Consider the following 25,822-nt stretch of genomic DNA (forward strand, 5'->3'; position numbering starts at 1 on the left):
TAAATGAGGAAAAGTTGAAAGAAAAATAAGATAAATGAAGAAAAGTTGAAAGAAAAATAAACGAAAAGAGGGGCTGGTGTGTAATATAGAAAATTTACAGTGTAAAAGCAACTGCAGACTCTAGCAAAGTTTTTTTTGAATTGATGAGCGTGAAACCAGGATGCTTGCACTTTCTCTGAGAGTTTCTCTTGAAAACTGCCAAAATATCAACACATAAGCCAAAATGTCAGCAGTTGTTATCTCCAGGTAGGATTACAGGGTGGTTTTCATTTGCTCTTTGTACTTTACTGTACTTAACATATTTCCTGCAGGGCCTAGGGGGGACCTTTTCCTCTCTAGTCAAGGAGGAGGGGTGCTTTCTTATGCCAGATAAAGTGTCCATGTCCCTTGGGCTCAAGCTGCTCAGCCCACTCTTGCTTCAGCCTCCAGGTCCTCCCTCCATCTAGCACTGACCTCCTTTGCACTTTTAACAAAGTGTGTTTTTAGGTCTTCCTAACCTTTTTTTCTCTCACCTATTTTGTTTCCTCAGTTTTTTTCACTGCTGCTTTTTAACACTGATGCTACCTGCTCAGCAAAGGAGTGCTTTTAAAGCTGTTTCTTCTCCCTTAGCCTGATCTTTCTAGTTGTTCTGGTGGCCTCTGTGGCAGATGATACCTTTTCTTTTTTCTTTTTTCTTTTTTTTTTTTTTTTTTTTAGCTTTCAGATTCTTGGTTCGGGTCTAAATAATGCTTTCATCTTGGAGTTCATTTCCAGATCAAAGAGAATATTTTTGAGTTAATTTTTGTTAGAAAAAAGCAAATATCCTGAAAAGAATATCAAGCCAGATTAAGGTTAGAAGCTAAAACCACTTTCCTGAGTTGCCTGTCATTTATCATTCTCTTGTTCTTAAGGATGGTTGAAATTGCTTTCTAAGTACATTCCTAAAGTATATAATAGTTCTTTCAAAATCAAAAAATAATTGTGTTGGTGCTTGCAACAGAAAGAGGGAAATAATCACCTGTAACCCTGTGACCCAGAGATTACTTCTACGGTCATAGACCTAACACCACATGATAAGGAACAGATTGTTGAACTGTTTTTTGACCTTTAAGTTTGAAGTATGTCTTAAAGTACCTTAAAGTATGTGAAGGACTGTGTAACCCAGGTATCTCCTGGGTCTGAAACACAGGAGAGATCTGAGCTGAAGATTGAGATGTGGGAGTTGCTAGCATTTAGTTGGTATTTTAAATCATTGGAGTAACTGGAAGGGGAGGTGAGGGAATATGTGAAGTGATTATATGGAGAACTGAAAGCAGTTTGCTGAGGACCCTCAACATTTAGGGATTAGATGGAGGAGGAAGAAGAGCTTCCTCTAGAGGGACAGGAGGAAAATCAGGAAAATCCTATGTCCAGAAGAGAATGGAATTAAGTGTCAGATGTTTCCAAGACCTAAAGGAAGATAAATACTGATTATTTCACTGAATTGCCATGGAGGGATCTGTGTCCCCTTTTCTTGATCTTCCTTGAACACAACTGTTAATCTTTACTGTAACACATACAAACATATTAAACTTAGCACCAATGTGTCATAAATAGTTTACAGTTCTGTTTCCCCTAAAAGGTGGAGTCTTTTGAAGGGTATGGCCCTTCAGGGTATGGTCTTAGTCACCTTTGTGGAATAGTGTTGCATTGTGTGTTCACAACATGGACTCTGGAATCAGCCTCCCAGTGTATTAATAGCTGTGTGACCTATAGCAAGTTACTTAACATCTCTGATTCAATGCCATCGTCTGTGATGTCTGTGGTGTGTGATGATAGTAGTGTCTGCTTCACAGAAGAGTGAACATTTTAAGGTGTAGACACCAGTGCCTGGCTCATTGTAAATATTATGTAGTGTTTGGTGGAGGGGAGCTGGATGTGGTGGTAATAGCATTGTTAGCATAGTGCCTGGCATTTAATGGAGTTTTGAATGTGAAAATTCAACAACTTGGGACTAATACAATCCCTGTCATTTTCAACTCTGTAAGCATATACAGAATGTAGCCATAACCAGCCATAGGAAAACTGTAGAATAGATAGAATAGAATAGGAGAATAGAAGTGGACAGAGTTCAGTGCATGTAGCTTTGTTTTATAAAACAAATCTATAGACTTTTTACAAAAGTACTCAGTTTCTTTTCATGTGGTGGGGAAGGAGAAAACTGAAAGACGAAGATTTCCAAAGCAGGTGAGAATTTTTATGTGTAGTGCTGAACATTTGCTGTAAACAGGTAGCCGGTGGATATCAGTCACAGAAGGTATTTGTGTGGCATAAAATAACACTTCACCCATTCATCTTATTTTTACAGCTTATAGAATTAAAAGTATCTTTTAGACCTTAATTTGATCCCTTAAACCTTACATTAATTCATGGTAGGTGCATACTCATTCAGCCAGAAAATATTTGAGCATTTACTGCTCTGTATAGACACTTAACTGTATAACAGAGATTGTGCTAGGGGCTGGGGATAGGACTATAAATAAGACCAACTGTACTTGTCTTTATTTTTTTTATTTTTTTTTTTTTAAAGTGCATTTTTTTTAATTTTTTTTTTTCAACGTTTATTTATTTTTGGGACAGAGAGAGACAGAGCATGAACGGGGGAGGAGCAGAGAGAGAGGGAGACACAGAATCGGAAACAGGCTCCAGGCTCTGAGCCATCAGCCCAGAGCCCGACGCGGGGCTCGAACTCACGGACCGCGAGATCGTGACCTGGCTGAAGTCGGACGCTTAACCGACTGCGCCACCCAGGCGCCCCTGTACTTGTCTTTAAAGAGCTTTAATTCTTAAGGGAGAGGCCAATAATTGCAGGTGTTAGAGATGCCGATAAGGAGCCAAATGGGGTGAGGGGGGGCAGATGACCAGCCCCTGTAAAGTAACAGGTAAGCTGAGGCTTCAAGGATGGGATGGAGCCAGAAATACTTGTAGAATATACCACCCTGAGCTGTGCTCGGTGTGTGGACCAGGACAGTGTGTGTCCCATGTGGCTCTAGAGCCTGGTGAATGAGGGAGAGGGCTGGATGGGATATTGTGAAGAGGGCTGCAGATGTCAGATCAAGCCTGTCTTGTAGCCTTGATGTAAGGAGTTTAATGTTATTAACCACAGTGAGAAGCCATTGAATGGTTTTAAACTATGACTTAATCCAATTTGTGTTTTGAAATCCCTTTTACTGCTACATAAGCTTTTCTTCTTCTCTAGTCATGTGTAAAGAAAGTACTTTAGATAGATTTAATCTATAAAATACAGAAACTGATATCTTAGCCCGAAATACTGATATACTGATGTCCTTGAGTCATTTGCCAGAAAGAGTTCTTGCCTTAAGAATCCACCCTTAAGAATCAGTTTACATCTTAGATATCAGAAACTTGAGTTATAAACATAAAATGATTCATGTATAAAATTGTTCAATTAGTGACAGAGGATAGTCTTGAAACCTTAAGTCTGAAATCCTATTGCCTGCTAGAATCAGATTACCGTCCCTCATTGCCATGTCTGGAAAATGATAGTCTGAATGTTGATTTACTGTGCACACAAGTGTTCACAGGAATGTGACTTTTCCCATGTTTCACTTAAAAAAGAAACGGTCTTTCATGGTTTTTGCTGTATTAAAAGCATTAATGGGAGGGACGTGCACCTGGTTATCTCAGTTGGTTAAGCATCTGACTCTTGATTTTGGCTCAGGTCATTATCTCATGGTTCACGAGTTTGAGCCCCACGTCAGCCTCCACACTGACAGTGTGGAGCCTGTTTGGGTTTCTCTCGGTCTCCCTCTGTCTGCCCCTACCACGTGCTACCTCACTCTCTTTCTTTCAAAATAAATAAACTTAAATAAAGAAAAGCATGAATGGGGTGGGTATTTCTCTTAGTAGGAAATGCTTTTTCTGTCATGGGAAATTCTTGTAGTTCTAATCATGAGCAGCATTTTGCATTTGAGTTAATTCATTCAATAAATATCTGAATGCCTACTCTGTTCCAGGTACCATTCTAGGATCTTGGGGTATATTGTGAACTAAACAAAGATTCCTACCTTTGAAAAGCTTACTTCCCACTGGGAGGAGACAGATGACCAAAAATAAACATAATTAGTGTATTTATTATACTAATCATAAAAATAATTAGTACGTTAGAGGGTGGTATGTGTTTTGAAATAAAAACTAGAGCAGTTAATGCGTTGAGTGGAGAAGTTGCACGTTTGTTTGTTTGTTTATTTATTTTTAACGTTTATTTATTTTTGAGACAGAGACAGAGCATGAACGGGGGAGGGTCAGAGAGAGAGAGGGAGACACAGAATCTGAAATAGGCTCCAGGCTCTGAGCTGTCAGCACAGAGCCTGATATGGGGCTCAAACTCACCGACTGCGAGATCATGACCTGAGCCAAAGTCGGGACGCCCAACCGACTGAGCCACCCAGGCGCCCCAGAAGTTGCACTTTTAAATAGGGTGGTCGGGGTAGCATGATTGAGAAGGTGTGATTGGAGCAATGACTTGGAACTTGGGAAGAGCATACCAGGCAGAGGGAACAACGAATACAAAAAAAAGCCCCAAGGCCAGAGTGTACCAGGCTTGTTTGAGGACCAGGAAAGAGGCCAGTGTGTCCAGAGGAAGGGAGGGAGTTCCTTGGCTTTCTAGGAACAAGTTTCTCCTCAATTTCAAAAAAGTTCATAAGCCAAAATAAATGAATAAGAGGGCATGGAATTTCCATCCTTCAAATGTTATGTAGATGGTAATTGATGAATACCTAGATTCATGTCTTGAATCTGGTAATTCCAAAGTAATACAAAATTTAAGTTAATTTCATAGGGCAGCTAAATAAAAAAAATCTTTTTCTATCAATAAGAAATGATGTTGGATCACATGCTTTTAAGACCTAGCATTTAGTAGAAACTGAAACTTAACATTCCAGTTTATACATTTCCAGATTAAAAGCCAGAAGGCTTTGTTTTATAGCAAAGATGGCAAGGGTGCCAAATGTTCTTGTCTTTAAGAAGGGCAGTGATAGCCTTGATGTTTGGGCTTAGGGAGAAAGTGCCCTTTAAGAGCAGATTTGGTTTACTTCCCTGATTTCTTTCAAACTCAGTAGCTCTAAATCCTTTTAACATTTTTTTTAATGTTTATTTTGGGAGAGCGCACAAGAGACCGAGGGACAGAGAGAGGGGAAGAGGGAGAGGTGGGGGATGGGGAGGGGCAGAGAGATAATCCCAAGCAGGCTCCTTGCTGTCAGCACAGAGTTCAACAATAGGCTCAAACTCCAGAACCTTGAGATCATGTGACCTGAGCCTAAATCAAGAGTTGGATGCTTAATCGACTGAGCCACCCAGGCACCCTTCCTTTTAACTTTTTTAATTAGGTGGTCTAATTTTCTGTTTTGACTCTGTGCAGTTTTCCTTGTTTTTTCTTAAGTTTCCAGTCTAAATAAATCACTACATTCATAAGGTCCTCAGCAATAACAATCTAATAGAGTATAGCTTATGTCCCATGCATACCAAGTGTATTACATTGGTATATGTATTCAGTGTCCTTTTTAAAAAAAAAAATTAATGTTTACTTTTGACAGAGAGTGCACACACGCTCACGAGTTGGGGAGGGGCAGAGAGAGGTGGGGACAGGGGATCTGAAGCGAGCTCGGTGCTGACAGCAGAGAGCCCAGTGTGGGGCTTGAACCCATGAATGAGATCATGACCGGAGCTGAAGTCAGATGCTTCACTGAAGGGGCCACCCAGGTGCCCCCAGGGTCTTTTGTTTCCGAAGCACAGTGCTTTAAAAAGAACCAGTTCATCCAGGACAATCACTGGAGTTATTCTACCCGTACTTGCCGTAATCTTTTCTCATGTTTCTGAATTTTGTTTTTCATAGAGTATCTTTGTGTACTTTCTTAAACTTCTTTATCATCTATTCTTTTCCCAATGTGTCATGGTTGTTTTTTATATTTGAGTCCTGTCTGTGAATTGGTGTTTGTTGTTTCTAGCCTAGTTTCCCCTGAGGTTGAAGTTGAAGTAAGATCACTGAAGAAAATGCTCAGAAGCATGGGTCTTTGACTTTCTGAAGCAAAACATTCTGCAGTTGACCCTTGAACATCACAGGTTTGAACTGCATGGGTCTCCTTATATGCAGATTTTTTTTCATCATGATAAGTGTACTCTTTAATCCCCTCCCTGCCCACCACTCCTCTGAAAACCATCAGTTAGTTTTCTATAGGTAAGAGTCTGTTTCTTGGCTTGTCTTTTTTTTCCCCCTTTGCTCCTTTGTTTTGTTTCTTAAATTCCACATATGAATGAGATCATACAGTATTTATCTTTCTCTGACTGACTTATTTCACTTAGCATTATACTCTCTGGCTCTATCCATGTTGTTGCTAACCGCAAAATTTCATTCTTTTTTTATGACTGAATAATATTCCAGTGTGTGTCTATCACTTTTTCTTTATCCATTCATCTATCGATGAACACTTGGGCTAGTTTCATAGTTTTGACTATTGTAAATAAAGCTGCAATAAACATAGGGGTGCATGTATCCCTTTGAGTTAGTGTTTTTGTATTCTTTTTTTTATTTTTTTTATTTAAAAAAAATTTTTTTTTTTTCAACGTTTATTTATTTTTGGGACAGAGAGAGACAGAGCATGAATGGGGGAGGGGCAGAGAGAGAGGGAGACACAGAATCGGAAACAGGCTCCAGGCTCTGAGCCATCAGCCCAGAGCCCGACGCGGGGCTCGAACTCACGGACTGCGAGATCGTGACCTGGCTGAAGTCGGACGCTTAACCGACTGCGCCACCCAGGCGCCCCTGTATTCTTTGAGTAAATACCCAGTAGTGCAATTCTTGGGTTGTAGGGTAGTTCTATTTTTAATTTTTTGAGGAACTTCCCAACTGTTTTCCACAAAGGTTGTACCAATTTGCATCCCCATCAACAGTACAACAGGGTTCCTTTTTCTCCACATCCTTAACAACACTTGCTGTTTCTTGTTTTGTTTATTTTAGCCATTCTTCCAGGTATAAGGTGATACCTCATTGTAGTTTTGATTTGCATTTCCCTGATGATGAGTAATGTTAAGTATTTTTAATGTGTCTGTTGGATGTCTTGGGAGAAATGTCTGTTCATGTCTTCTGCCCCCTTTTAATTGGGTTTTTTGGTTTTGGGGTATTGAGTTGTACCAGTTCTTTATATATTTTGGATACTAATTCTTTATCAGATATGTCATTTGTAAATATCTTCTCTCATTCAGTAGGTTGCCTTTTCGTTTTGTGGATTGTTTCTTTCATTGTGCAGAAACTTTTTATTCTCATGTAGTCCTAATAGTTTATTTTTGCTTTTGTTTCTCTTGCCTCAAGAGACATATCTAGAAAAATGTTGCTATGGCCAGTGTCAGAGAAATTACTGACTGTGTTCTTTTCTAGGATTTTTATGGTTTCATGTCTCACATTTAGGTCTTTTTTTTTTTTTTTTTAAGTTTATTTATTGTGAGAGAGAGAAAGAGAGCGAGGGAGGGGCAGAGAGAAAGGGAGAGAGAATCCCAAGCAGGCTCCTTGCTGTTAGCAAAAAGCACAGCTCCAGACTTGAACTCGTGAACCATGAGATGATGACCTGAGCCAAAACCAAGAGCTGAACATTTAACCAACTGAGCCACTCAGGCACCCCTCATATTTAGGTCTTTAATCCATTTTGAGTTTTATTTTTGTGTATGGTGAAAGAAAATGGTCTAGTTTCATTCTTTTACATGTGTATGTCCAGCTATTCCAACACCATTTGTTAAAGAGACTGTCTTTCTCCCATTGTGTATTCAGTCCTCCTTTGTAGAAGATTAAGTGGCTGTATAATTGAGTTTCTTTCTGGGTTTTCTGTTCTATTTCATTGATCTATGTGTCTATTTCTGTGGCAATTCCATACAGTTTTAATTACTTCTGCTTTGTAACATAACTTGAAATATGGAACTGCGATACTTCCAGTTTTGTTTTTCTTATACAAGATTGCTTTGGCTATTCATGGTCCTTTGTGGTTGCGTACAAATTTTAGGATTGATCTAGTTCTGCGAAAAATGTCATTGGTATATTGAAAGGGATTGCACTAAATCTGTAGATTGTTTTGGGTAATATGGACATTTTTTTTTAATGTTCACTTATTTTTGAGAGAGCACAAGAAGGGAAGGAGCAGAGAAAGAGGGAGACCTAGGACCCAAAGCAGGCTCAGCACTGTCAGCATGGCCCCCAATGCAGGGCTCAAACTCATGAACCATGAGGTCGTAACCTGAGCTGAAGTGAGATGCTCAGCAGACTGAGCCACCCACATGTCCCGGGTAGTATAGACATTTTAACAATATTTGTTCTTCCAACCCACGGGCACGGAGTGTCTTTCCATTTCTTGGCGTTGTCTTGAATTCCTTTCATCAGTGTTTCAGAGTTTTTAGAATACAGGTCTTTCACCTCTTTGGTTAGGTTTATTCCTAGATATTTTATTGTTTTTGGTGCAATTGTACATGAGATTGTTTTATTATATGCAGATTTGTTTTTGATAAATATAGGACACTACTGTAAATGCATTTTCTCTGCCTTGTGATTTTCTTACCATTTTATTTTCTTTAGCTTACTTCATTATAAGTACAGTACATAATACATAAAACATACAAAATATATGTTAACCAACTGTTCATTTACTAGTAAGGCTTATGGTCAACAATAGGCTATTATTGGTTTGGGGGAGTCAAAAGTTATGTGTGAATTTTCGACTGAGCAGAGGGGTTTGGGGTACCCTCCATTGTTCAAGGTTCATCTGTACTTTATGCTCACTGAAAAAAAGGAAAATGGTATGCATTCATAGAACTGCAAATTAGAAGTGCTTTTGAAAACATTGCAGGGCTTTTTTTCCTTCTTCCTCCAGATAGGACTGTATATGAATCACCCAAGAATTTAGCATTCTTACCGTCTTTTTTGTTAAAAGGAAATATCACAATCTCTTTAAGCCACCAATCCATTGCCATTCTAAGTGGGAAGTTCAAGAGCCTAGCATTTTGGTAGACATTATAGCTTTATTGTATGACAAGATTAAAAGAAATTGAATACACTCAAAGCGAGCTTATTCTTAAAATCACTCTTTCTTGGGCATTCTGATAACTGAGTTTTTAACATAATTAACCTAAGATAGGTGTCTATTCAAATTTTTCTTATGTTTATTTATTTATTTTTGAGAGAGAGAGCAAGCACAGAGGAGGGGCAGAGAGAAGGAGATAGAGAATCACAACGAGGCTCCAAATTGTCAGCACAGATCCAAACACCAGGCTCAAACTTACAGATCCTCACAAACGGCGAGATCATGACCTGAGCCAAAATCAAGAGTCTGACACTTAACCGACTGAGCCACTTAGGTGCCCCTATTCAATTATTTTTTATCTGCTATATCTGTTAAAGTTAACTGTGCACTTGAACATGAACTTGAAAGTAATGAATAAGTTGAACCTCAGTAATTTTTTTTATCTTAATGTTGAAGAACATTTTCTTTTCCTTTTAGTTAACTCTAAGAGTAATTGTAAAACAAATCTACTTTGTATCTTATTTTCTGACCTTGTTTTTGCTGTTTAATGGAATTTGGATTACAAACCCACAATGTGGGGACCTCTGAGGTGTTTCACCTAGTGTTGATGTGAATTCACTTAATCATTATTTTTTTTAAAAAATTTTTTTAATGTTTATTTTATTTATTTTTGACAGAGACAGAGACAGAATGTGAGTGGATCAGGGACAGAGAGAGAGGGAGACACGGAATCCAAAGCAGGCTCCTGGCTCCGAGCTGTCAGCACAGAGCCTGATGCAGGGCTCGAACTCACGAGCTGTGAGATCATGACCTGAGCCAAAGTCGGATGCTCAACCGACTGAGCCACCCAGGCACCCCTATCATTATTAACATTCAATAGACTTAGGGCTTTTTTTTAATGTTTGTTTATTTATTTATTTATTTATTTATTTATTTATTTATTTGGACAGAGAGCGAACCTGAGCAGGGGAGGGGCAAAGAGGGGGAATGAGAATCCCAAGCCGGCTCCCTATTGTTTATATCAGTTATTTTCAATTATAAAACCAAAGTAGCATATCACGTGTAAGGAGCAAAATTGTTTTTTATTTTTGTTTTTTTTATTTTAGAGTGAGCATGGGCAGAGACAGAGAATCTTAAGCAGGCTCTGCGCTCAGCACAGAACCCAGTGTGGGACTCCATCTCACAAACCGTGAGATCATGACCTGAGCCAAAATCAAGAGTCGGATGCTTAACCGACTGCATTTGCCAAACTTCATGTTGTCAAAATAGAACTTTTTTTTTAATCGTCAAACTCAGTACTGTTTGAGTCAGAAATCCTCAAGAAAGAAAAAAGCAGCAGGGGGTGGAAATTAGGTGGCATAATCTTAGTAAACGTTTTTATTTTTATTATGACAGAAAAGTCTTCCCTTTAAGACTTGTCAAATTAACTCAAAAAGCAACACTCTGTAATGAGAATATCTTCTGGGGTCGCCCAAACTGGGATGAATCTACATTTGTATGCAGCAGTATCATGTGTGCTCTTTTGGCAAGAACAGTAAGCCCTTGAGGGTTTCTCCACACTGTCTTCAGAGGAGAAACTTAGTTTTCAAGGACTCCATAGAACATAAAACCTTGCCCTTAAAGATTTACTTAATCTCATTTTCTTTGAATAGCCTGTGTCATTTGTGATGAAATTGTATGATTGTACTATTTGATACGTGGAAAATATTTTATTAAAATGTCTCCTTCCAGGGCGCCTGGGTGGCTCAGTCGGTTAAGCATCTGACTTCAGCTCAGGTCATGATCTCACAGTTCAAGAGTTTGAGCCCAGCGTGGAGCTCTGTGCTGACAGCTCAGAGCCTGGAGCCTGCTTCGGATTCTGTGTCTCCCTCTCTCTCTGCCCCTCCCCTGCTTGCCCTCTGTGTGTCTCTCTCTCAAAAGTAAAATTTTTTAAAAAGTCTTCTTTCTTAGCAACACGTGTTCTTGTTTTCAGGATATACCTTCTCAGAAGCTTCACAGGAGAGAAAGCAGTGACAAAGAAGGAAGTTATTTTTTGCATGATAAAATCATCAACTTTAGTCACCAACTTCTAATTCAAATGAAATTTGAATTTTGGTGTCTTACTATTCCTTCTTAAAACAATTTTGGGGGCACCTGGGTGGCTCAGTTGAGCATTCAACTCTTGATTTTGGCTTACGTCATTCATGATCCCAGGGTTGTGGGATTGATCCCCCACATCAGGCTCCATGCTGAGTGTGGAGGCTGCTTAAGATCCCCTCTCTTTCTCATTGCCGCTCTCGCCACTCATGCTGGCTCTCTCTCAAATAAAATTTTTTCAAAAATTGAAAAAGAACAATTTTATTCCTTATATATATGTGATGTGTTACTTTGGTTTTATAATTGAAAATAACTGAAACAAATAACATCTGAGCTCTTGAGCCTGGAATACCAATGTGGTTGATTTTAGGACTTGAATAAAAAGACCATAGAATTTGGGGTAAACCTCTCAATTCCTTAAAGTTTTTCAGAAACCCTACCTCTGATGAGGTCGTTCTCATATTGCTCATATATGGGTCATTGCTTGGTAAAATACCAACAGTAAGTAGTGTCAGTCTGGCATTTTATCAGTGACTACATTACAGCATATTTTCAGGAAATAAGTGTGACAGATCTTATGTGACAGAAGATAGAGGATATCAGGCACATACAATTTAGATACAGAAGTAAGCAAACTAAGTTAACCAGAGGAAGAGGAAACACTTCAAGACTGGGGGGTACACAGAGGAATCCAGTCCTCACATATAGTTCTTATATATCAGTTTCACCTCTCTGTGTTATTAGGAAGAAATGGAAAGTTTGTTTTACACATTGATAGGAAGGGGTGCAATCTATGTTATAGAACTGAATTTATCAACTACTTTAGTAAAATTAATTTGTTAATTGGCAATAAGCTTGTTGCTTTTGTATTACTTTTGTAGTACTTTATACTGGATATCTTTTCCTTCATTCCTCCCCCATAGTTACTGAAAACCAGATGTGTTGGAATTAGTCCAAAAGCCACAACTAGAAGGATTTGGTTTCTTCCAAGTCAGAGGGTGACTATCTTTTTCTCTTAAAAACTGAAGTTAAACCCTTTTCTGTGTTTATGCTAGAGAAATAAGCCAGTCTTTATTCTAGTCAAGGTTTTATATATTTAATAGAATGGGAGAGAGCTTACTGTAAATACAGCTGGTCTTTTATTTTTTTTAAGTTTTTAAAATTTTGTTTATTTTTGAGAGCGAGTGAGTGGGTGAGGGGCAGAGAGAGAGGGAGACACAGAACCTGAAGAAGGTCCCAGGCTCTGAGCTGTCAGTACCGAGCCTGACGCAGGACTCAAACTCACGAACTGTGAGATCATGACCTAAATTGGATGCTTAACCCACTGAGCCATCCTGGCACCCCAGAGCTGGTCTTTTAAGGCAAGAGATGTACCACTTCCTCAAGCTAGTCATTTGTAGATTTTTTTATTTCCAGGCAAAAATGCCATCATTAGAATTTTTCTCTCCTTTTGATTTGTTCTGTCTGCCCATATACCAAAATGTATTATCCTGAGTTCCTTTTGGCCTGTCAGTTGTTTGAGCTGAAGATTACACACTGGAAGCCTGGGGAGAGACCACGAGGTCAGCGTGAAGAAAGCAGGCTGGGAGACCTCACTCTCATTCTTCAGGGAACCAGATTTTGCTGTCATTGTAGCACCAAGAGCAAGTGCTACTGCGATTTTTCACTGTTTTCAAATCCACAAGTCCTCTAGTTTATATGAAGTTAATTTCAGCCCCCTTTCCACTTGTCCTTTTTCTATGTTCCTTAATGGATTTTTCCAAGGATGCTCGCCTTGATTTTTCCCTTTCATTCACGAGATAGAAGCATTCTATTTCTTGCCAAGCTGATGGGTTTCAAAGTGTATGTGTTCTATATGAAGACTTAGGCCTTAAAAAATTGTTAATGAGGTTGCTGTTACTTTCCTCAGCATTTACCAAATATCTGACTTTTATTTTGCTGAACTCTCTCGGCCTTGAAGGATTTTTCAGTGGCTTTAGCAGTAATTATAGTAACAAAGACACTGCCACAGCTGATTGCCTTTGTCTTCTTGTGGCAGAAAAGCTTTTCCCCCCTCTGTTGTACATAGCAAGTCCCCCTAAAATGAAAACTCAGTGATCACATAAATAAGTGTGTGAACTAGTTGATGCATGTTAAGAATTCCTTGTCGGGGCTCCTGGGTGGCTCAGTCCATTAAGCTTGTGACTTCAGCTCAGGTCATGATCTCACAGTTTTGAGTTCGAGCCCCAGGTCGGGCTCTGTGCTGACAGCTCAGAGCCTGGAGCCTCCTTGGGATTCTGTGTCTCCTTCTGTCTCTGACCCTCCCCCACTTGCTCTCTCTCTCTCTCTCTCTCTCGCTCTCAAAAATAAACAAACATTAAAAAAAAAAAAGAATTCCTTGTAAGATTTTCGTAATCATTGTGAAAGCTCTTTATGGGTAACTGCATGTTGTTTAGGGTAAACACTAAAATGGGTTTGTTTGTTTTTTTTACTGAAACAGTACTCTAGAAGAAATAGGATACGGTTTATGCTCCAATGCCACTAGAGTGTATATGTGAGATTGTATGAGGCATCCTTTTGCCTGAAGGAAAGATGTTATCCTGTTAGAAAACAGGATGTGTATATGATTACATCTAATGTGGCCATATTGAATTTCTTCTCATTTAGTTCCTAAATAAGAGGACCCAAAACATTGCAGTAACAATTCTTAGGACCCGTTGGCCATATTCAGTTCTCTTAAATTATGTAGATAGAATGGACCTTAAGAATAGTTGACTCTGGGGCACCTGAGTGGCTCAGTTGGTTAACCGTTCGACTTCAGCTCAGATCATGATCTAATGGCTCGTGGGTCTGAGCCCCACACTGGGCTCTGTGCTGACAGCTCAGAGCCTGGAGCCTGCTTTGGATTCTGTGTCTCCCTCTATCTGCCCCTTCCCTGCTCATGTTCTTGTCTCTCAAAAATAATAAATAAACATTAAAAAAAATGTTTTTAAACAAACAAAAGAATAGTTGATTTTGTAAAGAAAAAAAGAAAGCTTAGTATTCAGGTGTAGACACCAAGAATTTACCATCTGTTAGAATCCAGGGAAAGTGGCCTAGCATATTTTCCAGGAGAAAATGACACGACCAGTCTATGTAGATTAGTGGTGGTAGGGGGTACGTAACAAATGGCATCTGTCACCAGAAAAAGCTGTTTCATTCAGCTTCGGAATTTAGGTGAGTGCCATGATTATATCAGCAGAGTGCCTGGTCATATAGCAGCTATCAAGCATTACCCAGAATTATTTTGTGTAAATCTGTCTGGAATGTGGGATCTCCTTTTTTGATAGTTTTGGTGTGCAAATTAAAAACAAACAGGGGCATCTGGGTGGCTCAGTCCATTAAGCATCAGACTCTTGATCTCGGCTCAGGTCTTGATCTCAGGGTCATGAGTTCAAGTTCCACATTGGGCTCTCCCCTGGGCATAAAGCCTACTTAAAAAAAAAAAAAAAGTGAGTTGCTAAAACTTGGAGGACACTTTTAGGTTGTAACAGAGTGGTTCAGAGAATGAACTTGGAAGGCAGACTGCCTTGGTTTGAATTATGGCACCCAGCCTTTCTGTCCTTCAGTGTTTCTCATCCCTAAAATAGGATAAGGTACTTAATAACTCTAAGTACTTCTCCAGTCTAGAGCCCAGGCTAGACTTTAGAGTAGAAAATGACTTCACATAAATGAAAACTTAATGGAAATATTTCAGTATGTTAAATGGTAATTAACTTAGTAAACTGGGAAGGTGTTGACTAACAAATGATTTGTACATTTATTTATTTATTTTTACAAATGATTTGTACATTTAAATGAAGGGAGGATGACATCTGGTATGCTTACATTTAACAAAATAGCTGGATTGTAGAAAAATTGCATTTCATTTGGTTGTTTTCTATTTGCCTCATCATAAGAATTTCCTGAAGATTCTGGAGATTCTGGTTCAGTAATTTGGGTTTGGATCTTGAGAACATACACTTTTTTAAGTCAATTGGATAGATTTTTATCTTTTAAAAACATACATCTAACAAACCTCTCAGATGATTATTAAGAGACAGTTTACAGAGTTAAGTATTGTGTGTCTTCTCTGAACCCCAGCTTTCTGACCAACAGAATCAAAGATTTGACTAGAAAGATGGTCTGCTTCCTAACTCACTTTATGATTTTGAGATTCCTATCTATTGATTATGATATCAGAGAATTCCATTACATGTGATGCAATATGGGGTGAGGAACTGAGCCTTCTATTTACCAGAAAAATTAATTCAGCAAACTTTAAAAAAATGTTTCCATAAAGAAAAAAGCTTTCTAATAAAATAATAACCTTGAGATAATTTGTATTGATTCAGTTAATTCTAAATATTGATAATGAAGCAATAATAAAGCACCCAAAACTCTGGTAATGTGTATTGTCTTTTGTTGGGTGTGTGTACACACTATTTAAAATACTGCTGTTTTAGAATTACTGGTCCTTCGATTTAGCAAATTTACTAAAATTGTGAGCAGTTAAAACTTCTCATTACAATCTTCATTCTAATCCATGGCAATTCTCTTTTGCTAGTTATCCCATCACCTGAGCACAGTCTGTCATTTCTCATGCATCTTTGCTTGATAATCCATACCTTTCCCATTTATCACACTGTCTCAGAGTCCACACTGTTGAGCTCGGGAGACATGCCTCACTGCCTGCCAGGACACACTTGTTCAGCAACAAGGAATGTCTAACAATCAGCAAATTAGTGTTGATTGTTCTATTCTTGACCCAGTGATTTCTTTAGCTGATAGTAGTAAGTAGATAATTGGGGGCTATTAGCACACTTATCCATGTGTAGTTTTTAATCCCCTAAATCTTCCCAAGCCTATCTCATGGGAGAATAACAGGTATTTCTTAGGCTCCACAAAGTGATGGCCAGCAATTGACATGAATTGACACAGGTTTTTGTTTTGTTTTTGCAGGGTGGTGGGAAGGGTTGCAGGGGAGCCTTCAGGAACAGAAACAAGATGACAGTATGGAGCACCAGTCATAATTTCAAGATGAATTGAGTTCCTGAAGTTTGGGATGCTCATTAATTAGTGGATTTCTCTTGAGCAGGGGATATCTCTAGAGCACCTTTAGGGTATACAGCTCATTAAAACTGTTTAATGTATATGCTATTTTGAATGGTATGTATTACAGATCTAATTGTGGTCTGTGGTGTTTAATCTATTTTAGAAACTGGATGGCTTCTACAGGGAGCCAGGCCTCTGATATAGACAAGATTCTTGGATTCTTCAGTGATGGCGCACCCCCCACCAAAAAGCCCAGGTAAACAAGGGAAGGGAATCTGAGGAACACAGTTAATTACCAAACAGACTTGCCCCACATCCCAGTTGTTTTCAGAAATTAATATTGGTCTTCATATAAAAACTAAATTATTTTTATTTTGGATTCAATTTTTATTTTTATCCAGGTCATAAATGTACATAATTTTAAAAGTCAATACCTGAAAGCTTATAATGCCTTGTCCCTCTATAGAGATAATCACCTGCAGCCTTTTCATTGATTTCTTTAATACTTCCATTCATAGTTTTAAATACTTTGTATGTACTGCTGGTTTTTAGTGTTTTGGTTTTATCTATTTCCAGTTAAGAAAGATGAGGATTAGGCTTGCTCTTCTGGAGCCTCTCCTCACATGTTGCCCCCCTCCCCAGTGTGTTTTATATCATAATTTTTGGCTAAGTCAGTTTTTAATAGTTACATTACATGACTGTATAAATAGTTCATAGGTGAGCCTAATCGTGTTTTGAAATTACACTTTTTTGTCCATTTTTTCCTCCAAGTTATTAAAAATTGTCTCTCATTTTTTTTTTTTTTTTTTTTTGGTTTGCTTTGTTTTCTATGTACCTATCAATTTGTCTTCAAACTCTGTGACAGAAGAGTAAATCTCTTAGATATGCTGGCACTCGTCAGTAATTTACTAGTTTAAATTGTTTCGTGGGGTTTTCCTTTTGGACCATATTCTGCTGAGGATAGTTCTCCAGGCCTGCTGAAAATGGCTGATATTTGCCATTTTCCTTCCCCATGACCTCAAGGATTCCTCTTACATCTCTCCTGTATTGGAGCCTCTCTTTCGTAGATACCATGTCACCTTTTTGGTGTAGTCCTTCATTTTGCTGACAACTATTTTCATTAGCTTCCTTAGAAAGGATTCACATGAGAAGGGTTTTTGGAGACATTTGCAAATGTCTTTATCATATTTGTACATTGATTTGATGATTTGGCTGAGTGTAGAATTTTAGGGAGGAAGTCATTTTCCTTAGAGTTCTGAAGTTACTGCTCATTCTCTGCTAGCAGCTAAGTCTTCTGCCAAAATAGGGACTCTGTGCTGATTCCCAGTCATTTGTGTCATGTGGCCTCTTCTTTTCTCATTAGAAGCTTGTAAGGATAGTTATTTTATTCTCAGCAACCTGAAATTTCATGGTGATGTACCTTCATATGAGTCTAGACATCAGGTGACTCTTCAGAGCTGTCTACTGATAATTCATTTTTGAAAATTTTTTTTCTTATTTGATAATTTCCTTTACAGTTTTTTCTGTATTGTGTCTTTGTAGAACTCTTGGTATTCAGATATTGGACCTTCTGGAGTAGGACTCTAGTTTTTTTATATTTTTCTATTGCTTTTGTTTTTATCATTCTGCTGTCTCAAGTAATTTTGTTTTCTTCCAACCTTACAAATTTTTTATTTGTTATATTTTTAATTTCCAAGAAATCTTTTTGTTTGCTCACCCCCCTCCTTTTTTTCTTAAGTTTATTTATTTATTTTGAGAGAGAAAGAGCAGAGGAAGGGCAGGGAGAGAGAAAGAATCCCAAGCAGGCTCTGCACTGTCAGCGCAGAGCCAGATGCAGGGCTTGAACTTTAGAACTGCAAGATCATGACCTGAGCCAAAATCAGTAGTCCGATGCTTAACTGAGCAAGCTGCCCAGGTGCCCCATGCCCACCCCTTTTATAGCATTCTTTGTTTGTTTGTTTCATGTTTATTTATTTTTGAGAGACAGAGTGAGACAGAACGCAAGCTAGTTCTGGGGGGGGGGGGGGGGAGAGAGGGAGACACAGAATCTGAAGCAGGCTCCAGGCTCTGAGCTGTCAGCACAGCCCAATGCGGGCCTCGAACCCACAACCGTGAGATCGTGACCTGAGCAGAAGTCCGACACTTAACTGACCGAGCCACCCAGGTGCCCCATACAGCGTTCTAATGTTCATGTTTCATAGATGCCTTTTTTTTTTTTTTAATTTATGGAGATAACTGTTTTCAGTTTTTCTTCTTTCTCTGGTATTGTCCCTTGTTTCCTGCAGGTTTCTTTCTAGGTACTAGTTTGTTTAGATGTAACTCTCACATTGGGGGCTTTGTTCAAATGTAAGGTGACCTTTCTTTGTCTGCTCATATTTAAGAGAAGACACTAAAGAGCCAGTTGGAGAATCTGTGTGTGTGTAAAGGACTTGGTCTCTCGTGCTTCATTGGGGGTGTCAAGCATGGTTCTGGAGCTGAGGAATGGCCGCCTGTCAGAACCTGTGGGTCTTTTCTCTCATGCTGGCTATTATCCCCAAAAGAAGATGAGTGGATGGGGAATAGCGTGCAGGTATAAGGTTCACTGCCAGTGTCTGAGAGTCTTCCTCTGGGAGAAGGGGGCAAAGGAGAGTCTTGCATTTCATATGCTGACTTTTACTTAATCTCCTTCCCCAAGCTGTGCACAGTGTTCTCAAATACTCAACCTCTCTGGAGAGCAAGCCTCCAGTCTTAGAATTCTAACTGCTTCTAAGACAGCCTTGCAGTGACTTCTCTTATCTTGGCCCCACCTGCCCCTCTACCTTCAGACTTATATGAACATTCCCAAGGTTCTGTCGAGGGAATCAGCTCTTACCTTACAACTTCTAAAATTTTGTGGGCCTGTGTTTTCTGCTGTCATCTTTTCCTATTCTGTTTTTTATGAACTTATGCCTTCTAAAAAAAATTACTTTATAATTACTTAGTGGTTTTAGGAAGAATCAGAAACGAAAAGTGAGGCAAAATTACACCTCAGACCTATAATGGATGAGGTAAAAAAATTCAAGTAATACAGCACAATCAAGTGAGAAGTAAAAATCATTGTTCTCCCCAATCCCCAGAGCTAATCACTATTAACAGTTCTTGTGAACCCTTCTAGAAATTTTCTGTATGTATTTTTTTATGTTTCAATATCTTAATTCCCTTGAACTGAAACTTATTTTTCATCATCAGTTTCTGATATCTATTGTCAAGTCTTTTCCCATAGACTAAACTTTTGAGATTGGGGACTTGATTTTATTCATAGGAACATCATCAGTGCCTACCCTTATGTCCTAGTACTTTGTAAGTTTTTCATATTTGTTGAATGACTGAATGCAGGAGTTGGTGATAGGGAAGGCAGTTCTAAAGTTTGGTTTCCCAAAACAGGTTTCCCAAGGCTGTTTCTTATGTTATGCCAAAATGCGAATCCTTTTTCTATTTTATTATTTTGACAAAAGATTGAGAAAGGCAATTTCTTGGAAAACACCTACCATTAGCAAAAATTAAAGTGAATAAACATATTTCAAACACATTTTAATGTAGTTTCCAGATTGGGGGGGGGCCAAAACACAAAAACTTGTGCCCCTGCTATCTCTTCAAAACAGAACTCTGGTGCTTCTCATGATAAGAAAGGAATGTTTTCTCTTCTTGTCGTATCTGTTGAATAGTTTTTTTCTTTGTTTATTTGGGTAATGTGAAGGTCCTGTGTTTCACAGTTCTCTTAACTACTTTTTTTCTTCCTTCCTTCCTTCCTTCCTTTCTTTTTTTTTTTTTTTTTTTGCCTCAAGATAATCTAGAACAAAACCGAAGTGGAATTTGTTCCCATATTTGACTGTCTCATTCTCAATTTTATCTTGATAGTGTGTATGAAATCTGAGCTTAAATTTGGCTTTCTTTCATCTCTTCTTTTATATTTGCCAACAGTGGGAATTTAATTTGTATGGATTTCTTTTCTGTCTGGTGTCCATGTTTTTTGAAATTCAGTGTTGGTTTAAAATATAAATTAGTAAAACTCAGCTGGGCTGTAATGTGATCAGATCTTTTCCTACTGTTAGTGGGTTTTTTTAGGTTGGGAGAACTATGAGGGAGAAAATTGATTTTAAGAGTGCCTTTTAAGATTCCTGAAATTGGTTTTTCAGCAAGTCTTGGCACAAAATTCTGGTCTTTTTGCTTAAGATACTCAGGAGAGGATGGGGCACCTAACCTGGCTCAGCTGGTTAGGTGTCTTGACTTTGACTCGGGTCAAGATCTCACGGTTCTTGAGATCAAGCCTCACGTTGAGCTCTGTGCTGACAGCATGGAGCCTGCTTGGGATTCTCTCACTCCCTCTTTCTCTGCCCCTCCCCCCCCCACTCATGCATGCACACGTGCGCTCGCTCTCTCTCAAAATAAATAAACAAACATTAAAAAAAAAAGATACTTAGGAGAGGTATCAGAAACTGGTACTTTATCCTCTTTGCAATTATGAAAGTGATAGCTGAAAACCGTGATTTTCAACAGTCCTTTCGTGTGCCTCCTCTTATCTGTTGGATGTTCCAATCCTCTTCATTTGGTTGACTTTTTCAGGAAGCTGCTTCCAAGCTTAAAAACTAAGAAGCCCCGGGAGCTCGTGCTGGTGATCGGAACAGGCATTAGTGCTGCAGTTGCCCCACAGGTTCCAGCCCTAAAGTCCTGGAAGGGGTTAATTCAGGCCTTACTGGATGCTGCCATTGATTTTGATCTTCTGGAAGATGAGGAAAGCAGAAAATTTCAGAAATGTCTCCATGAAGACAAAAACCTTGTCCATGTTGCCCATGACCTTATCCAGAAACTCTCTCCTGTGAGTACCCTCCTGTGTACCCTGGGATTTGATATTTTTTGAAACCATGGCACATATGCCAAATGTAATAAGAATATTCATTTCTAGTTTATAGATTTGCATAACATTTTGCTCTTTTACAAAATGTCTGTTTATGGAGCCTATTCAGGGTAGTTATCTTGACCCATTTGTGCGTGCGTGCGTGCGTGCGTGTGTGTGTGTGTGTGTGTGTGGTGGTGATGATGGTGATGATGATGTTGTTTCTGAGTGATGTGGAAATGTTAGAGTTCGGAGCCAATGGCCAAGAAAGAATTCTTGAGACATCTTTGGTGCAAAAAGGTGGTTTTTTTGTTTTTTTGTTTTTTTTTCAACGTTTATTTATTTTTGGGACAGAGAGAGATAGAGCATGAACGGGGGAGGGGCAGAGAGACAGGGAGACACAGAATCGGAAACAGGCTCCAGGCTCTGAGCCATCAGCCCAGAGCCTGACGCGGAAAAAGGTGGTTTTATTAAAGCACGGGGACAGGACCTGTGGGCTAAAGAGCTGCACTGGGGTTGTGAGGGGTGACTGATTATATATATACTACTTGGGAGTTGGGGGAAGTAAAGATTAGGAGAAGTTACCAAGAGGACTTTCATATGCTAAAGAAGACTCACAGGATCCTGAATGATAAGGGCCTCCTTGTTTTGTATTGTCTTCAACATGCCTTCAAAATCAGGATTCATTTAATATATTTATATATTTGCAAATAATAGAGTAGCCAAAGCATATTGTAAATCTTTTCTTTTAATTTTATTTATTTTTTAATATACGTCCAAGTTAGTTAGCATATAGTGCATTTTAACATTTTTGTTTATTTTTTAATTTGCATGTTGTAAATCTTACTAAGTCATATTTTTGAAGAAAAAGAAGAAACATTTTGAAGAAAAATGGTTCATGACTCATTTCAGAAACTTAGTATGTTTTACATCCTCTTTTCATTTCCTTATCCTTAGTTGTGATAAACTGTTACTAACCTAAAATAATGTAAATAAATAATAGGCTTTTAAAGGGCTCATGTGACCTCTGTCCGGTACCATATACAGAAATGAACTCAAAATGGATTAAAGACCTAAATATGGAGCTAAAACTATAAAACTCTAGAAGAAAACAGATTTAAAACTTAATGACTTTGAATCTGGGAGCAGTGTTTTAAACATGACACCAAAAAAGCACAAATAACAAAAGATAGATAACACTGCACTTTACCAAACATAAAATCTGTCAGGCTCAACGACCACTGTCTATAAGAAAGTGAAAAGAGAGCCCCCCAGAATGGGAGAAAATATTAGCAACTCCTGTATCTTCTAAAGGTGTACTATCCAGAATATATAAAGAAGTATTATAACTTAACAATAAAAAGGCAAATAATTCAATTTTTAAATGGCAAAGGACTTGAATAGACATTGTTCCAAGGGAAACGGCCAATAAGCACACGAAAAGAGGCTCCACATGAGACGTCATTAGCAGAGTGCAAATCAGAACCACCTGAGGTGCTACTTCACTTGGGCCAGGACGGCCAGAGTCAGACAGTCAGATAATTAAGTGTTGGCGAGGATGTGGAGAAATTGAAATCCTCATGCACTGCTGGGCTTGTGAAATGGTGCGGACAATGTGGAACACGGTCTGGCAGTTCCTCAAACAGTTAAATATAGAGCTACCATCTGACCCAACAGTTCCACTTCTGGATACACCCAAGAGAAATGAAAACATGTTCAGACAAAAACTTACAAGCAAACATTGATAGCATTATTCATAATAGCCAAAAGGTGGAAGTAATCCAGAGGTCTGTCAGCTGTCAAATGAATAATCAAAATGTGGCATATTCATACAATGGAATACTACTTGCCAATAAAAGGAAATTCAGTACTGATACATGCTGCAGCATGAATGAATGACCTTAGCATAATGTATGCTAAGTAGGAGCCATTTACAAAAGACCCCATACTAGATGATTCCATTCATACAGAATGTCCAGAATAGGGAAACCTGTTAGAAAAAGTATAGTAGTACTTGTTGAGGGCTGGAGCATGGATGGAGGGCAGCTGGGTGATATTTAAAGAGTACCTGGTTTCTTTTTGATATGATGAAATGTCCTAACATTGACTGTGGCGACAGTTGCGGTATCTGTGAATCTAAAAATTATCATTGAATTTACACTTCAAATAAGTGAATTGTATGTCATGAAAATTGTATCTCAGCACAGCTGTAGAAATAAAGGTAAAAGGATAGAAAACAGGTATGATTCAAACACTGATCAATAGAAAGTGAGAGTGGCTATATTAATATCTGATAAAGTACACTTGAGAACAGGGAGGAAAGAAAACATAATTTCTTAATGTCTAAAAAATAATCCAAAATACTGTCATATAAGGAGTCAATTAAAGAGTATAAAGCCAGAAAATACAAGGGAAAATGTTATTGGAAATGTGTCAGCTAATTAATTTAAAAAATGTTATCTTTCTGGGGGAGAAAAAAAAAAAGAAGGAAAAAGAACTCATGAGGAAAAAGAGTACTGTGTCCGACTAGGAGGATTGGTCTGTGGATGAAGAAGTTCTGTTTCCAACTAGGATGTAGTGTTGTCATGCCCTCTATTATCTTGACCGTAGCCTTCTCTAATCCATCACCGTGGTCTCCTGAGAACAGAAAACATGATTTTGCTAGCTGGATGAGTTATGATTGAAAGTAATGAAATTTAAAGTCAGTGTCATTAAGTGTATACCTACCAAATGTACCAGACTGGGGTCACTAATTATCTTTGGATGAAGATTTATTATTAGCCTGAAAGTGTAGTTGTGGGTTAGTGTCAGTTGCATCAGAGGAGCAATTATCAAACCTTTTGGTCTCAAGACTTCCTTTATACGCCTAAAAATTTTTGAGAATCTCAAACAACTTTGTTCTTGTGAAGTATATCTGTCAATATTCACTGTATTAAAAATTGAGAAATGTTTAGGGGCACCTGGGTGGCTCAGTCGATTAAGCATCTGACTTCAGCTCGGGTCATGATCTCATCGTTCGTGGGTTCAGGTCCCGCATCAGGCTCTGTGCTGACAGCTCAGGGCCTAGAGCCTGTTTGGGATTCTGTGTCTCCCTCTCTGTCTGCCCCACACTCACTCATGCTCTCTCTCTGTCTCTCAAAAATAAATAAATGGTAAAAAAAAATTGAGAAATGTTTAAAATACTAATTCACTTAAAAATAGCAATAAACCAGGGCGCCTGGGTGGCTCAGTTGGTTAAGCATCTAACTCTTGATTTTGGCTCAAGTTATAATGTCACAGTCCTGGGATTGAACCCCACGTTGGGCTCTGTGCTGACAGTAAGGAGCCTAATTGGGATTCTCTCTCTCCCACTCTGTGTACCTCTCCTTTGCTCAAGCTCTCTTTCAAAATAACAAAGTTTAAAAAAAAGTGACAATAAACCTATTACATGTTAACTAACATGTTTGTGAAAAATAATTATATTTTCCAAAACAGAAACAAATTAGTGAAAAGAATAGTATTGTTTCACACGTCTACAAATCTCTTTAAGGTCTGGCTTAATCAAAAACAGTTGGAGTCACATATCTGTTCTATAGTGTGTGTTGTTTTGGTGTAAGTATGTGGAAAAAATCAGGTCTCACAGATATGTAGTTGAAAAAGAAAGTATTTTAATAGTCTTTTTAGATAATTATAGATATTATCTATAGTTATCTTTAGTGTAGTATCAACTACACTAAAAACTAGGTAAGTAGTGGCTTCCTTCCTTAAGATTAATAGCAATAGGGAATCTGAAGTCAAATCCATATTAATAGGAATATGGAATCTGAACTTCTTCTATTTTGTTGCATTAAAATCTGTGATCCATCTTGCATTTATTTATTTTTTTTAATTGTTTATTTTTGGGAGAGAGAGAGAACGAATGTGAGCGGGGGAAGGGCAGAGAAAGAGGTCGACAGAAGATCCAAAGTGGGCTCTGCGCTGACAGCAAAGAGTCTAGATGCAGGGCTCAAACCTGTGACCGCAAGATCATGACCTGAGCCGAAGTCAGACACTCAACTGACTGAGCCACGCAGGTGCCCCGCCATCTTGCATTTAGGATGAATCTTTCCCCCATCTTTCACCCTTTTGCAATATTGTGCATTTATCATTTGGAAAATATTGGTTCGCTGAGTTATATATATCTTCTAGATACTGACACATTTCACTACAGAGTCAACAAAATTGCATCCATTAATGACACCACTCATCCCTCACAGAGGTATCTGGAAGCAGTCGAGCTCATGGTGGCAGAATAAGGTTTTCTAAAATTCTGGTTTTTGCTTGAAAGCTCAACTTTTGTCATTGGCAGCCATGGCAGCAATGCTGCATTGTTTTCCTCGAAACGGCAGGCTCACTTTTTTTTTGCAACATTGCCTGAGAAAACCCAAATCTGAATAACTGTAGTGTGTCTGTCATTCATTCAAGTAAAAATAACGTTTGATGAGAACAGGTGGCCAGAGTTTACAGCTCAGCCACACAAGTGTTTTGCCTGGAGACAGCCATCATACTTCAGTCTGCAGCACCTGTGCTCTGTGCAGAGCTCCTGTTTCTTCACACAGACTCTTAAGCAGACATGTGCTCAAGGAGCAAGGTTTAATACAGTTAGTAATTTTTACTGTTTCGTTAAGGGCATTCTTAAGGGAAACAGGTTTTTTTCTTACTGTAAGTCTTTGGTAGTGAAGAATACAGTGATCACTGGCACAGCTTGGTTCCACTGTCTGGATTCACACTAAGGCACCAACAGTTTTACCCACCATTGCTTTTGTACCATCAGTGCAAATATCAG

At 38.6% G+C, this 25,822-nt stretch overlaps 1 protein-coding gene across 2 annotated transcripts in view; it reads left to right on the forward strand.

Annotated features, from left to right (window-relative positions):
* FAM118B (family with sequence similarity 118 member B) overlaps window positions 1-25,822 on the forward strand; it is a 49,231-nt gene that overhangs the window by 7,774 nt on the left and 15,635 nt on the right. For both annotated transcript variants that reach the window (XM_047070800.1, XM_047070801.1), the window contains exons 2-3: window positions 16,330-16,422; window positions 20,748-21,000. In XM_047070800.1, the coding sequence (XP_046926756.1) occupies window positions 16,337-16,422; window positions 20,748-21,000 (339 nt within the window). In that variant the 5' untranslated portion in view covers window positions 16,330-16,336. The remainder of the gene's footprint in view (window positions 1-16,329; window positions 16,423-20,747; window positions 21,001-25,822) is intronic.

This window comes from Lynx rufus, unplaced genomic scaffold, assembly GCF_022079265.1.
Source record: "Lynx rufus isolate CCGP_SWC_20201006 ecotype Redwood Valley unplaced genomic scaffold, mLynRuf1.p SCAF_9, whole genome shotgun sequence".
Lineage (NCBI taxonomy): Eukaryota > Metazoa > Chordata > Mammalia > Carnivora > Felidae > Lynx > Lynx rufus.